The 14363-nt window shown below is 37.4% G+C and overlaps 1 protein-coding gene across 3 annotated transcripts; it reads right to left on the bottom strand.

The window, feature by feature from the left end:
• Positions 1 to 707: 707 nt before the first annotated feature.
• Positions 708 to 13678, bottom strand: LBA1 (RNA helicase). 3 transcript variants are annotated; one of them, XM_021957680.2, is made up of 29 exons: positions 12892 to 13678; positions 11422 to 11673; positions 11151 to 11321; positions 10942 to 10992; positions 10735 to 10827; positions 10507 to 10602; positions 10373 to 10423; positions 9982 to 10100; positions 9292 to 9400; positions 8540 to 8662; positions 8330 to 8401; positions 7786 to 7857; positions 7619 to 7685; positions 7100 to 7242; positions 6945 to 7016; positions 6710 to 6838; positions 5877 to 6032; positions 5618 to 5731; positions 5435 to 5533; positions 5273 to 5350; positions 4792 to 4926; positions 4188 to 4262; positions 3917 to 4034; positions 3019 to 3392; positions 2858 to 2917; positions 2696 to 2767; positions 1921 to 2052; positions 1724 to 1843; positions 708 to 1477 (listed from the first exon to the last, which is right to left on the bottom strand). In XM_021957680.2, the coding sequence occupies exons 1-29, from the start codon at positions 13420 to 13422 to the stop codon at positions 1331 to 1333; spliced, it is 3831 nt and encodes a 1276-aa protein (XP_021813372.1). In that variant the 5' UTR covers positions 13423 to 13678; the 3' UTR covers positions 708 to 1330. The 3 variants fall into 3 exon arrangements, with proteins under 3 accessions (XP_021813372.1, XP_021813373.1, XP_088109328.1); XM_021957681.2 differs by having other exon boundaries at positions 3923 to 4034; XM_088253202.1 differs by lacking the exon at positions 8330 to 8401.
• Between the last annotated feature and the right edge of the window lie 685 nt (positions 13679 to 14363).

Genomic DNA, 14363 nt, shown 5'->3' with positions numbered 1-14363 from the left:
CTAAAAAATAAAATATAAAACTTTTTTTTTTTTTTGGTATAATTACATATTATTGAGCTTAAATGGTGAAGAGACATATTTTCAACCATATCAATACGGTAGGGGAGATTCGAACTAAATGCATCTTCCAAGTTTGGAAAGAGCAAAATTCAATCGTCAACAAACAACCTCCAAACAGTTAAGAGCAATCACCCGAGGACGTGTTTGATTCCCCTAAGCCCTCTCACTAAAGAATGACATCCCTTATCTAAAAGGTTGCTAAAAAAGAGTGGACAAGTCCAATAACGGCCCACTAGAAAAGGTCACCCTCAATCCCACACTTTCTAAATACTACACTTAAGAATAGGTCAGAAAAGGACGGAAGAAAAGGTCACTCGAAATCCAATGCAGCAATATGCAATTACAACATGCAAAGAGACCTGTCTCTCCAAAACATTTACAATCAACCCAAAACATAGTCGATTTCGTCTATTTTATGAAATTAAAATGAAATACAATGACCGAAGTTGTAATTTGGCATTTTTTCACGTTCAACAAGAGAGAATCTTGGGACAACAAAATATTTGACATCTAAAAACTACTACCATACCATCCATCAAATTTTAATCCACAATTTCTCGTCCTCATTGATAAAGAAGATATTGGAGAAATACCTCGAGCATAGCATGCCAAATATATAAACCACTACAGCATTTAAATCAAGCCAATTACACAAGAAAACCAATATCACACTTTTATATACCACCAGGGTTCTTTCCGCGAGCAGTACAAGCACTGAATAACACTTGCTCAAGATTTCATCATCGTCTATTTCAATAATAATGTAGAGTATAATTACATGTCAGGAGCTGAAAGGGTTAGGCGACTTTCCCCAGCACGCTGTACAAAAATTGTGGTAAACTGCTTCTGTATGAATAATGGGTCATTTTCCCTGTCAGTCACATATATAGCGCCCCGCCTCTTTCATCGTTGTCCCAACCCTTTCGCCAAAAACCATGCCATGTAATGCTCTCATTTCACTGAACATTTTTTACCTTTCTTCAGAACAATACAAAACTCCAATCAGGTACTCGGGGTTATCCTTTTCTTTCTCAGCCCTGGATTTGCCGCTCTTGTTTGCTCAGACCCCATGCATGTTCATTTGCCCACTCTATGATATCATTCCAAATATCCAGAACATCAATTACGGGTTATGGAGATAACCACACTGATCTCAACCGGCAAATCTTCTGCACTTAGGGTAGATATCTTTGGGCACACAAGAGAGCACAAACCGAGTTGCTGAATGCAAAGACTATAACCCATCACAGCCATTATTCCCTACTGTCTCTTAACCATTGTAGTGGATTTTCTGATTTTGGGAGCTCTGGCCCTGCTGAGGTGGCTGCTGCTGCTGCTGCTGTTGTGGGGCCTGCAAGTTCATTGGCTGTGTGTTGTAATGGGCAAAAGGCTGAGAGTACAGAGAATTCATAAATCCCTGCAAATACGTTGACCAACTTGTCAACTATATGGCGAGGACAACCACCACTAAGCCAAGATATGACTTGAAAATGAAACAGAGGAAACATGCAGTAAACATTTGACTATATACCCAACCCACCAAACTCAGTCAAAGAAAAAAGTAAAAAGGGCTTGCTAACTGCAGAGTAGCCAAATGTTTCTACACGTCATTTTGTTTATTTTGGAGTGATAATTCTCTTATCAAACAGAATGAAGAAGAAACCTGAGACTGAAGTTGATTGGCATTGGCCACACCATAGTGGTTCTGTGATGCATCATCCTGAGATGGGTCATTAAAGCCCACTTGAGTAAATAGACCTTGTGATCCGTGAGGCATGTAGTCCTGTAAGAAAAGCAGTTTCAGAATTGCCTAAAGGATGATAAAAAATTAAAGACACAAAATAATGGAAACTAGCAAACCTGAGACATGAAGTCATTCCCTGTACCAAATCGAGAATATCCAGCTTGAGAATTCTGGTTCATAAAGTTCCCTGGAAACCCACCTTGTGCGCCTTGAGTAACGTAATCAACAGCATATCCACTTTGAGAAGCCTGCAGAGCAAGCTAGCATTACGTCAATATAAAAAGCAATACAAGTGAAAACTAAGCTTCTGACGACTCATACATTAAGATCGCTTTCCTATTCCTGTAATTCAGTAATAGTTTTTTCAAGACACAGCTAGTCCTGTAATTGCAAGTAGAGGTTTAATTAAAAACGTGCAACAGTATGTCCTGTTTTCCCCCTTTTAACTCTACTAAACGTGAAACTATATAATAAGGGTTGTTAATGTAGAAGCTGAGCACGTTTTGGAAAGAAAGAAGTGTTGATACAAACGGGGTAAGGGAAGTTCCGTTTCTATAGATAATCTCATCAAGTGAAATAACCTCTTTGTTATGTTTTTTGTCACAATAGTGGAACTTGTCTCCAAGTAAAAACAATTCATAGAAACTGAAAACAAAATAAGTCTAATAAAAAACAGTCTTAACATTCTTCAACAAACCACTTGACGGACAGCCTAACAATCTTAAGGAAAGACGTTTAAAATAAGTCGAAAAGATACCTAAACCAAACCATGATAGTAAACAACTAAATCCTGAAGTTTCCAAGATCAAGACACCCTGTTGGCATACAAATAATATATGGCCCAGCATACAATAAAACCACAAAAAAGAAAAAAGCAACCCAACTTCATACCTGAGTGGAGAAGTCAGCAACATTATAAGGAACATGTGATCCCTGACTTTTAAAGTCATCACCTAAGAATTCCTGGTAACAGACAATGAAAGATGACATTAAGAAGTCAATATCAAAGTCACAACTTAATCAAAAGATTTATATGTTTAGCAAGAGAAAAACCTGAGACATGCCCGCCATGGAAAATCCATCACGAAATGTTTGGCTTGGCCCTTGTGGCATCTGTTGCATACAATAAGGATAAGAATACATGCATCAAGTAGATGAAAGTACAAGAATTGGGGAGAAATGGATACATAGAAAAAAGAAAGACCAATACGAACATTATTGACAAATCCAGGTTGAGATAATGGGCCACCCACAGATGGCTGGCTATTTGGATTTTCAAGGGCAGGAAAGTTGAATGTAGACCCCAGATTTCCAACGTTCTGCTGTGTGCCTTGTTGGTGAGGGAGGTGACTGCCAATTGGAGCACCTGCATTTCCACGCCCAGCCCCAAAACCTCGACTTCCAGGTTGAGGGACATGAGGAACAGCTCCAACTGGTCCATGCACAGCTCCACGAGTTGGAATAGCATATGGTTGAGAAAGGGGACCACCATGAAAGGGTGAAAGAGGTGCCCGAGGCATTGGATATCCAGCAGGATGTACCCCAGGCTTATGTGCACCATTGGGTGGGCCAGGAGGCAAGTAAGAACCTGCATTTGGCATAAATGTTAAATTAAGGATGCAAGAAGAAAAAAAAAGTTATTTTAGGGATAGGAGATGTTTATCAAATGGGTTTATTTTATTTACTTATTTACTATAATTTGAATTTAAAGGCTAATTATTTATTTTATTCTCATTGGATTTGTGAGATTTAATTATTTTAATTTCTCCTGTCAAAAGGATTATTTTAATAATTCTTCATACACATGAAACAAGCAACTTAGTGAACCCGTCTTTTGGGCTCATAATTAGTTACAAATTGCTCCTGCTACTCATCCTAGAGCCTTTGAGTATTGTCCAAGGACGTGCTGTAGAAGTGCCTACCATATCAACTAACCCCAAGTTTTTATACTAAGTTGAAAGTTGTCTTCAATTTCTTGTTCAGTTTTCTTGTCTCTTTCATCCCTACTACATCAATCATGTATGTAGTGGAACGGCAAAAGTAAGAAAAGTATCAATTCCTGGAATTCCGGGAGAAAGAAGGAAAAAGGGAAAGATACTGGCATTAACATACCCCTACCACGAGTACTTCTTCTGTCCGCACTTTGGCCAGACGAGCCAATAGACCCAAAACTATCATTTGGGATAACTCCAGGCCCACCACCAAAGAATAGCCGCCGGTCATTATAGATCTGTGTCAACATTAGTGGAAGCGTAACATGATTCCACATCAATTAGTGATTTCATAAATTAAGATCCAACTCCACCACAAATTGAACATGTGTATGTACAGAAAAAAAAAATTTGTAAAAATAATGTGTGCCTGCTCTCGCTAAATGATATACCTTTTTGGGCTTTGGAAATTGAACCATACTCTGCTTCAGGTTATTTAGAGGTCCCTCAACCAAGCACTCATGTTCCTATTGATGTATAAAATGTCATAAGTACTATGCAATGCTGTGATAATCAACCCATATAACACAATCATTTTGATGAGCCAACATGACAAAGTCACAAAGGGAAAGAAAAAAAAAAGGAGAATCAACAATAAGCGGAAAGCCTAAACAAAATTTGCGAAATATCATTAACAAATATGCTCCCCAGAGCTGCACAAGTGTTCGTCACCTGCAATCCACATTCCAAAGCCGAGTTCTGGCTTGTGGAAAACGTATTCTGTTCCTCAATCTTTTTCCTTGTTCCCTTTTTTATTTATTTTATTTTTTATACAGGAAACAAAACTTAATCAAGAAAAGTTGAAAGAACACAAATATATTGAACCAGAGGTCAACCTAAAAAGACTCTAGAGAAGATGAGAACAGAAAAGGCTTTTACTCAAAAAAGAAGAGTAACCTTTTACTCTTATTCTATTAACTGGCAGAGGAAAAAAAACAAACAAAGAAACAGGATAACACAACCACAAATAACATAATTACAGAGATCAAGAAATACCTTGTAGTGTGTCAGTAGGCTATTCCACAGTGGCTGCTTACTTAGAACTTTAGGGTTTCCAAGAATGACAATACCATATCGAGCACGTGTTAGAGCAACATTGAGACGGCGAGGATCATTAAGGAATCCGATACCCTGAAAGAGGGGTGTATTAGCTAGGAACCAAAAAGCTATCATAAATTTCTCTTTTTTCTTTTTCAAATGAGAAACAGCTAGTACAAATTATCTCAGAACCAAAAGCTGGAAATCTTTGTTTTGTATAAAATTAATAATAATAATAATAATAATCTAAAAAGAACTATTGTTTGTCCCACAAAACTTGAACAGTGAAACATCTTTCATATTAACTTCTCCAGCATTCTGTTTAATCGTGCTATACAATAATTACATGCCACGGAGTTGAGAAAAAGTGTATAATGACTTTACTTTTTGCTAATTTCATAATTAATACTTTCCACATTAAGTGATTTCATGAACTCACCTGATGCTCATTACTCCTAACACATGAAAGGATGATATAATCTTTTTCTCTTCCTTGAAATGAATCCACACTCGCAACCTGTGACAATAAACAATGAAGCAACATCGACAAAACAAGGATAACTGCAACAGAATTCTACATTTGATGAGTTAGATAGATTACCTCAATTTCCTTATAAAGTTGCTGTCTGAGAGCACCATTTCTTGACATATAGTTCACAATATAAGCTCGTTGTCCCTCATATGGTGTTATCACCCCAATCTGTGAAATGCTGACATTATTAGATTAAAGCAACATCGACTCCAGATATAAATGCTAAAATCAAAAGGACTATTATAGATTCACCTGACTAGGGACTACACCACTCCTCAAGAATGTTGTGACAATCTTTTCAACGTTAGCAGCCTCAGTTCTGTTCAGATAGGATGTTCCACTAGCACTTATCTCCTCTTGCCCCATCTATAACACACATGTATGAGTCCAAAACAAGCCACCGGAGAAATTAAAAATTTTAAAGAGTTGAAGAAAAAAAACAGCCAAAAACAGAACTTAACTTTGCTAACACAATTTTTCTAATGTTTCAATATACTGGCACTTACTGTACCTGTACATAAAAGAACATGGGACGATTGGGAACTGGCCAAGGAAAATCAATCCCTGATGATTGCCTTTCATTGATGGTCACTCCATTTTGAAGTGTGCCCTCGTAGAAGCTGTTAGATGGAAATTCTGACAAGGCTGGATGCATTCTGTATTGAACCTAAAATTTGAAATCACAAAACTTAACATATCAGTCCTCCAATAGTCATACATGCACTAACAATTTCACTGCGGGATGAAATACAAGAAATTTCATAAAGTAGACAACGGGAAAATATATTATTATAATTTAAAAATTATTCTTTTTGGAAGACTGATTTTACAGCATCTTAGCGGTACACAAATAGTTGAGCTAACTTTGCTTTTGACTCAAATGCAAGATTGATAGGAATTTTTTCTTTTTAAATAAATTTTTTATATCTGATAAAATTTAAAAGGAGAGTGCCAGATGAGAGAAAAAGTTTGTGATTTTCTTACAAAAGTAATGAAAATAATGTGGAAACAAAAAAAAAAGATGAAAAATACTGGTAACTAAGCTTCCAAAACCTTGAAGAATATGAGTCGAGGGCGAGTAGAGAACCACAAAAATCTTTCCAATACCAAGAAAAGATGTGCAACTTTGTCAACTCAACCTAATACTAAATTGAATGTTCAGTGTTGTGATGTTAAGATAAATGAGAAACATCTTCTCCATTGCTGAATGGTTATACAGAACTCAAATTTCATGCATGACCAACCAACAGATGCTCATAAAATAAAAAGCCAAGTACATGTAGACTATCACTGGTACTATACACAGCTACACGGGTATTGAGGCTGGAATAAAAGGTGACAAACCTGCAATCTAATTGGTTTCACACCAAGTAAAACGAGGCGTTCAAAAAGAGACTGGGCAAGCCCAGCACGAGCTGCTTTCTTGCACATAATGACTGGACCAAGCTGGCAGTGATCACCAACAAGAACAACCTAATATGGAAATTCTCATAAGATTGCCGACCATGCACTGAATTGTTAAAAGATCAAGCTCTCAATTAAAATTCATTAACATGTAAAAAAAAATATCTCAAAGTACCTGCTTTGCCCCAAGAACCAAAGGAATAAGGCATTCAGGTTCTGTTGCCTGAGTAGACTCATCAATCAGTACCTAAAAGCAAAGGATAGAATTGTGTAAGCGTATTTTAATTGTGACTGATAGTAACGAACTGTCTATGTAAGATGTATTTCAACCTGACGGAACCTAAAATTTGCCAATCGAGGATCTCCAGCGCCAACACATGTGCAACAAATGACATCAGCGCTCTGAGAAATCTCCCTCTCGGTTGCCCGCTTCAGTGCCTTATATTTCTTCTCGTCACTACTAGACAATTCTCCTGTAAAAATTTCGAGGAAGTAATTAGCATCAAGTTGAATAAACATACAAATAAGTTCATAGAACTATAACACATTTACTTAAAACCTAATTGCAAGTAATACCGGGACAAATACAGAACAATCAAGACCAGCGTTTCAAGGCAACGAACGGACAATTTCATGCAGTAAATTGATTCAATGTGATAATCATAGCAAAAATAATAAAAGATGTCAATCGATAAAATCAAATTCATTTTTACCTACATGCAAGGGTAGTTGTGTAACAGAATACACATATCTTTCTAAGTCATGCTTGGACTTACAAATAACACACAAAAAGGCATTTAAAAAGCCAGAGTAATTGGGGTCAGGGGAGAGAGAGAGAGAGAGAGAGACCTTGCTCATCCTTCAATTGTTGTAACTTGTGAAGTTCACTCTTTTCTGACGTGTCAAGATGACGAACCTGCAATTATCAGTCAGTAAGCATTTTGTTAGAGAAATGAACATAAAGAAAAAAAGCAAAATGTGACAAATTATTATGAAGCCAACAAGTCAAAACGAACCTGGTAGTGGAGGGTTAAATGCTCAACGGGAGAACTTACAGCTTCCCTTGATTTCGCACAAAGTCTAACAACCTTAAATCCAAGGGAAAGAAAAAAGATTAGAAAAGAATCCAGTGTCCACACCCTTCAACCATAAAGATAAAATATTATAAATCATATGGTGCAATATTTGACGCAGGAAAGGGAGTTTAGGCACTCATTTTCAGATTTCCTGTGCCTGGAAATCTTTCACACAGAGATTTTATTAAAATATGAAAGCAACCATGGCATAAACAGTGGACACAGGATCCACCATCTAGGATTCTAAAAAGAAAAGAAAAAAGTTGTACAACCCAGCAACCAAACCAACATCTAACCCAGGTAAACAAGAAAAATCATGACACAGAAGCTCTCTAATCCAACAAATTATCAGAGAAAAGAATCCAATTATATGTCTAGATAAGTACACAATCAGAAACGATAATCAAATATTCAATACAAGAAGAGCCACAAAAACAAAGGGGATAGAGTTGGTATATTAGCGGGCAAAGAACTGGTCCTCTACCTTCAACCCAGTTGCACTTATCTTCTCAGCTAGTTGGTCTACAGCCACATTACTAGGAGCACAAACCAAAACCTAGAAGAAGAAATTACGAGAAGAAAAAAAAACAGAGAGACAGAGAGAGAGAGAGAGAGAGAGAGAGAGAGAGAGATGAGTATGTATTTGTGTGTGGGTGAGAAAGAAAGAGGAAATGAAGGATGTTAGGGAATTTACCTGTCCCTGGCCTTGTTTAGCCATGTGATACACAATTGCTGCAGAAGTAACAGTTTTTCCTGTGCCAGGTGGACCCTGAATCAAACTTATAGGCTTCTGGAGGACACTCTTCACAGCAAAAACCTATCAATAAAGATATGTAAGACACTTGGAAGAGACCAAGTACATGTACAACAAAGATTCCTGAAAAGGTCCAACAAATTGATATCATGCCATATTTAGGAAGGAGACATTTATGATGAGAAAAATAATGTATAAAAGCAATGTACAGAACACTACAGCAAAGTCTGCCAATGTATCAAGCATGCTACACAACATAGTATTGACAAGTCCTAGAGGATCTCAGACTCAAAAATAATCAACATAAAAGTGAAAGTCAATGAGACCAAAAATTTCTCTGTACACAAAGCTACACACACAAATTGCTACCAATTGGACTGAGAGGAGGCATGCAAAACCAGGGCATACAAAGGACCATTTTAGTGAAACACCGCAATTCAGATATAACATAAGACGTGTGATTCTAATAGGCCCTTCATCTATAATGTTGCTAATGAACACCAACCAAAATAACTATGCAACTTATGAAAATTTTCAAAACCTAAACCTTTCGACCAAGGATTCCGACAAATGTGACCATCTCAAAAATCAAAATAAGTGGCATATTTCCGTGAATCAAAGAAAGTAATCTTTGGTTAAACAAGCATATCAATCAAATCAGAACAACTTAGTGTATAATCAAGATATCATACTTGAGATGCATTGAGCTCCGGAAGACCAGGCGCACCAAAACGACGAGGCAATGTATTACGGACCATTTGGACCTCTACTTCATGGCCTAATAAATGATGGTAAATATATCTGCACAGAGAGTATTAAAGAGCAATAAAGTTAGATGCAAACATACAATATCGTGCAGCATTACAGAAGTTACAATACAGGGAACAAGCAGTGCCCAGTAAAATCTCGAGACCTAACCTAAAACTAACTAGAGCAAAATACTGATTCGGAAATATGAGCAGGCTGAACCACCACTATGTACAGAACTTAGTTTAAATTCAAATTTTAAGTGCAGTTCTTGTTATAAGTCTACATCGGGAAGTTCGATCAAAACATATTCAATAGCGCTCCATTACCCAACACAAAATGAAAGTATCATATGATATGCAACTATCTACAAAGATGTTCAAACCAGTTCATTAGGGACACAAAGCATATCATCTGGAGATATTAAAGCCATTAACTGAACTTGAACTAACTAACGTACCCTCTGATCAAAGCATTTGATGCTTGACATTTCAAGACAATGTCTAGCAATACAAGAATTATGAACACAGAATCAACATCAAGTTCCGTCATGATGAACATGTCCTTTGATAAGACTAATGATGAACATTTTAGCATATACTTTTCTTAAAAAGCAAAAGCACCAGCCAACCTACCCACTAACACTTGTCTCATCCACTGCAAAAGCCTTCATGGCTCCCTGCATCCGATCAAAACTTGTACTCTTCCAAACGAAGTCAACACTGAAGCCATGGTTCACATCAACTGGAACTCCCTGCATACACCATGAACAATACATAAGGAGGAAGGAGAAGGACGGCTGCTAGGATAAACTTGGAATTTTTAAAAAAATTACAAGGGTAGAGATTGATTTCAAAATGGAAGGCCCATGGCACTCTAGCAACAAAAAAGCCCAACCCGAAATAACAAAAAGAAAAGCCCAGTTGTCAAAAATTAAATAAAATAAAAGTAAAATAAAGATTAATAACTGCCAAGTTCACCAAAATAAATAATAAGAAAAATTAGCTGCACCAATATTCAAATTACCTGACTGGCACGAAGTTCAAGTGCGACCTCCTCTTGTGCAGTTAACTTGATCTGAAACAGTAAATGAGTACTATATAATAAGTGCTACAAAACTAAAACACAAATAAATTATAAACTATAGAAAAGAGGCATACCACATGTCCTACTGACTGCCATGCTGGATGAGCTGCATCTCCAGAATAACGAAGCCGCAGCTCATCACCAGGTACAAGCCGCAACTCATTGTCTTCCTGCAACAACCCAAAACAAGAAAGAATGTTTAAAAAAGATACATACTGACAGAACTGAAAAGGGTGCAATACTTCTAAAAACCAAATGGTCAACCTAACAATGAAATTATATGGAATTTTGCAAGAAAATACCTTTGGAAAAACAAAATATGCAATACGCTTCTTGTTTAGACCAATGTCCCACCGAATCGTGACATTGTCTTTGCTTTGAGATTCTTTCATCATCTACAACAAAATTAAGATCATAAGCATTAGACAATTGTTTAATCACTAGCCAAATGATCGTAGATTCTATAAATAGAAAAGAAAAAGGAAAAGATAGGAGGTTAGCGCCCATACTTTATCATAGTCAGCTTCAAGTTTAATAAGTGGTGCAAACACATTTTGATACTGCATCAATAACAAGAAAACTGTCAGCATACCAGCAGACATCCATATAAAAAATGCATAATCTACAAAGGGTTCATGTTATAAAATGAACACGATTTAAGCATTCTCAAGTTTCGAAGCATATACAGTCGGTGCAAAAAAAGTAAAAATAAAATCACCTGGTAAGCATCTTCATACTTCAAGACCACAGGTTGGGGTTCATCATCCACACCAGGCTTCTCAAGATCTTCTAGGGAAGCATCAGGATTGGTCTTCCATAGTTCTTCTACCTTATTTATTTGTTGAGCACTAATCTGGCGCGCCCTTAACTGCTCCTGTTCAGATGGGACCTGCAAACCACAACATCTTAGATCTTCTAAACTGAAAAGCATACATTAAGTGAAACGAAAATAATCATGTAGCTGTTGGTAGGGAAAGAAAACACCAAACCTTAACAAGCCACTGCAAGAAACACCTATCATCAATCAGGGGACACCACTGGCTCAGATCCCAGTTCATATCCTTCAATGCATTAACACTTAAACAGGGTTCCCTACAAAGAAGAACAACAACACTCTCTGTCTTGGCTGAAATAAATCCAAGAAGGAATACATTGCGACATCCACAATTGTAGCATTCTAAGATCGTTTCTCCCAATGGACTATCTTTATGAAGACAGACTTCCTTGTGTTTTGCTCGAACCTACAAAAACCAACATGACAGACCACTTAAGAATAGTTATCAGACTACAATGCCTAACCTATTGGAAAGAAGAGTATCTTACAATCCCTTACATTAGAGAGAAGACAGTGTATAATGATTATACAAAATATTTAATCATCACCTTGAGATTGAAACCTTCAATTTAATCAAACTCCACAATAAAAACAATGACCTAAACTTTAGTTCGTAATTCCAAGTCGAAAAGCTTAGCAAAATAAATAAAAAAAGTAAAAAAAAAAATAAACAATATGAGTGAAACTGACTCGCCAACTGTTATGGTCCACAACTTCTGCTAAGATCAATTGAAAGAGGATAGGAAAAAGGATGATTTAACACTTCATCTCAAATCTTACAATATAATAGCCACACGAATGTCACAAGAAAAGTATTATCATACAACTAACTCCATGTAGTTCTGTACAACACCAAAATATGATACAAAATGCTGGTTGCTTAAAACTGCATTAAACATATGTCCTCGGTAACTCCATTGGTATATAAGTGATCCAATATAAACCATCCACTCAAACAAATCAGAGGACTCATAAAAGCTTTTTAAGTGCCCTATCTTTAATGGAACTTTATAATAGAAAATTATGTGGGTTAGGAACTAGAACTTTTGAATTTTATTGGCAACAAATACGATCTCAACAAATTCACATAACATATACATGAGCCAAATTGATCTTCAACAGCACACAAGGGTCAATGGACCAACTTAACAGAACGCATACTATATGAAATTTCATTTTAAATTTTATTAGATTGTATGATATAAACTTTTAGGGATCTTTCACTTTCTGTAATTATATTAGATTGGGGAGCTGCTGTAGGATAGTTTTTTTAGTTGTTTACAATGGAGGTGTGTTTTGGATTTGGTTTTAGGGCTGTATAATTTTGATGGTGACCTGGTTTACTAAGTTTTGTTGTGTCAACATGTGAATGTCATACCTCTTTCTTCTATGTTTTTAACCCCAAATGCCAAACTAATACTGCAACAAGAAGCTCACCCCTTGAAAACAATAAACACTTATTTCCCTATATTATCTAACTACTAAACTTCCCACTATTGCATCCATGTTTTGACTCACTCCTCACTCGTAATTTCCAGTTCTTACCCAATTTCCCATTAGACACATACCTGAAAATTTACAACAAAATAACCCAAAATAAAAATGAAAACTGGCAGAGCCTTACCAGGTGATTCACAATATGAGAGCCGGACGTGTTCCCCCTCGAATTACAGAACCATTTTCGACATGAAGGCACGTTACACCTCACAACGCAAGCCGGGTTCGACACCCCGCAGTACCGGCACGCATGTTCTGTGAAATCCCCTTTGCCGTACTCGTAGTTATCATCATCCCCAGTGTCCTCAAAGTTGAGGACACTCATCCCACCCGCTAGCACGTCAACCACCTGATTATTGCCGCCACTACCGCCCGACCCACCTGCCCTGGCCTTCGTGGCGCTGCCCGGGGCAGCTGAAACCGGTGACGCATCAGACTGGTGGTCTGACCCGACTCCTCCACCGCCACGGTCGCGGTCTGTAGGGTCTGATAAAGAATCGGACGGCGTGGGCCAAGCCACAGGTGACCGAATCGGGTCACGAAACTCCGGGTAGTCAAAGTCCTCGCCTTGGGTGTTGAATTCGAGGAAGGTGTAGGCGTCGTTACCCGTATCCGGCTGCGATGCCGTTTCAAAAAGGTTGTTTGGCTGCGAATCCATTGGTCCCTCTGTGAAATTGAAATTTTTTGGGGTCAAGGGTTTTAGGAGGTTGGGGTTGTTCAGATTCGAGAGACAGAAATAACGAGAGTGAAAGGGGTTAGGGTTAGGGTTAGTGTTTGGTGAACGAAATGAATGAGGAGAGAAAGAGGTTTGGGAAGAGGAGGAGAGAGTGTGGGAGGTGTGTGCGTAGACGTCATGGAGAGAGAAAGAGAAGAGAGAGAGAGGAGTGCGTGTGGGGAGGTTTTGTAAGTTTTGTTTTTGCGAAACTGTTTTTGCAATATTTGAGACGCGCCACTGTGATTGGGCAGAAGCGGGTCCAAGGAGTGCTTTACAATACGCACGTGACGGAGGCCTTTTGGACTGCATGGCACGTGAGACAAGTGCGCGATGTCAACTTTAAAAGGCTTGTGTGTTGTTGTGAGGCACGTGTAGTCATGTTTGGGAAATGGTTGTAGATAGATAACCAAGAAAATGTGACAAAATCTATGGGTTCTGTACAAGTGAAAAAATAATAAGAAAAAGCACTTTTGACAATTAAATTAGGTGCACTATATTTTTGTAGATTGTGAGTAAATAGAATTGGTTAAACATAGAAAAATTGGTGATGAATGAATATCTTCTCTTTTGTTCTATTGTGATTGTTACTTAGGTCTCGTTTGGTACCCACAATTGGACTGTACTGGACTAAATTCAGGGGCTGAGGCTTGAACTTAATCTTATCTTATGTTTGGAGGAGTGTTGGACTAAGAGAGACTAAGGGATCCAAGATATGACTATATTTCTAAATTATAAAAATAATTATTTTAAACATTAAATATTTTTTTCTGTTCTTAAATATGGATTATAAAATAATTACAAAAATTAGAAATTTATGATTTACATACAACAAATTTAAGATCATGAAGTTGGGTTTTCTTAATGAAATACAAGTGTAAATATAA

Source organism: Prunus avium, chromosome 5, assembly GCF_965620075.1.
Source record: "Prunus avium chromosome 5, drPruAviu1.hap1.1, whole genome shotgun sequence".
NCBI lineage: Eukaryota > Viridiplantae > Streptophyta > Magnoliopsida > Rosales > Rosaceae > Prunus > Prunus avium.
This window is presented reverse-complemented; position numbering and strand designations above follow the sequence as displayed.

Excerpts from the sequence above, each read along its gene's own strand:
- LBA1 (XM_021957680.2), bottom strand. The coding sequence starts at position 13,422 with ATGGATTCGCAGCCAAACAACCTTTTTGAAACGGCATCGCAGCCGGAT. Across the intron at positions 11,674-12,891 it reads CTCATATTGTGAATCACCTG|GTTCGAGCAAAACACAAGGA; the intron begins GTAAGGCTCTGC and ends TGGTTTTTGTAG. Across the intron at positions 2,768-2,857 it reads CCATGGCGGGCATGTCTCAG|GAATTCTTAGGTGATGACTT; the intron begins GTTTTTCTCTTG and ends GTCTGTTACCAG.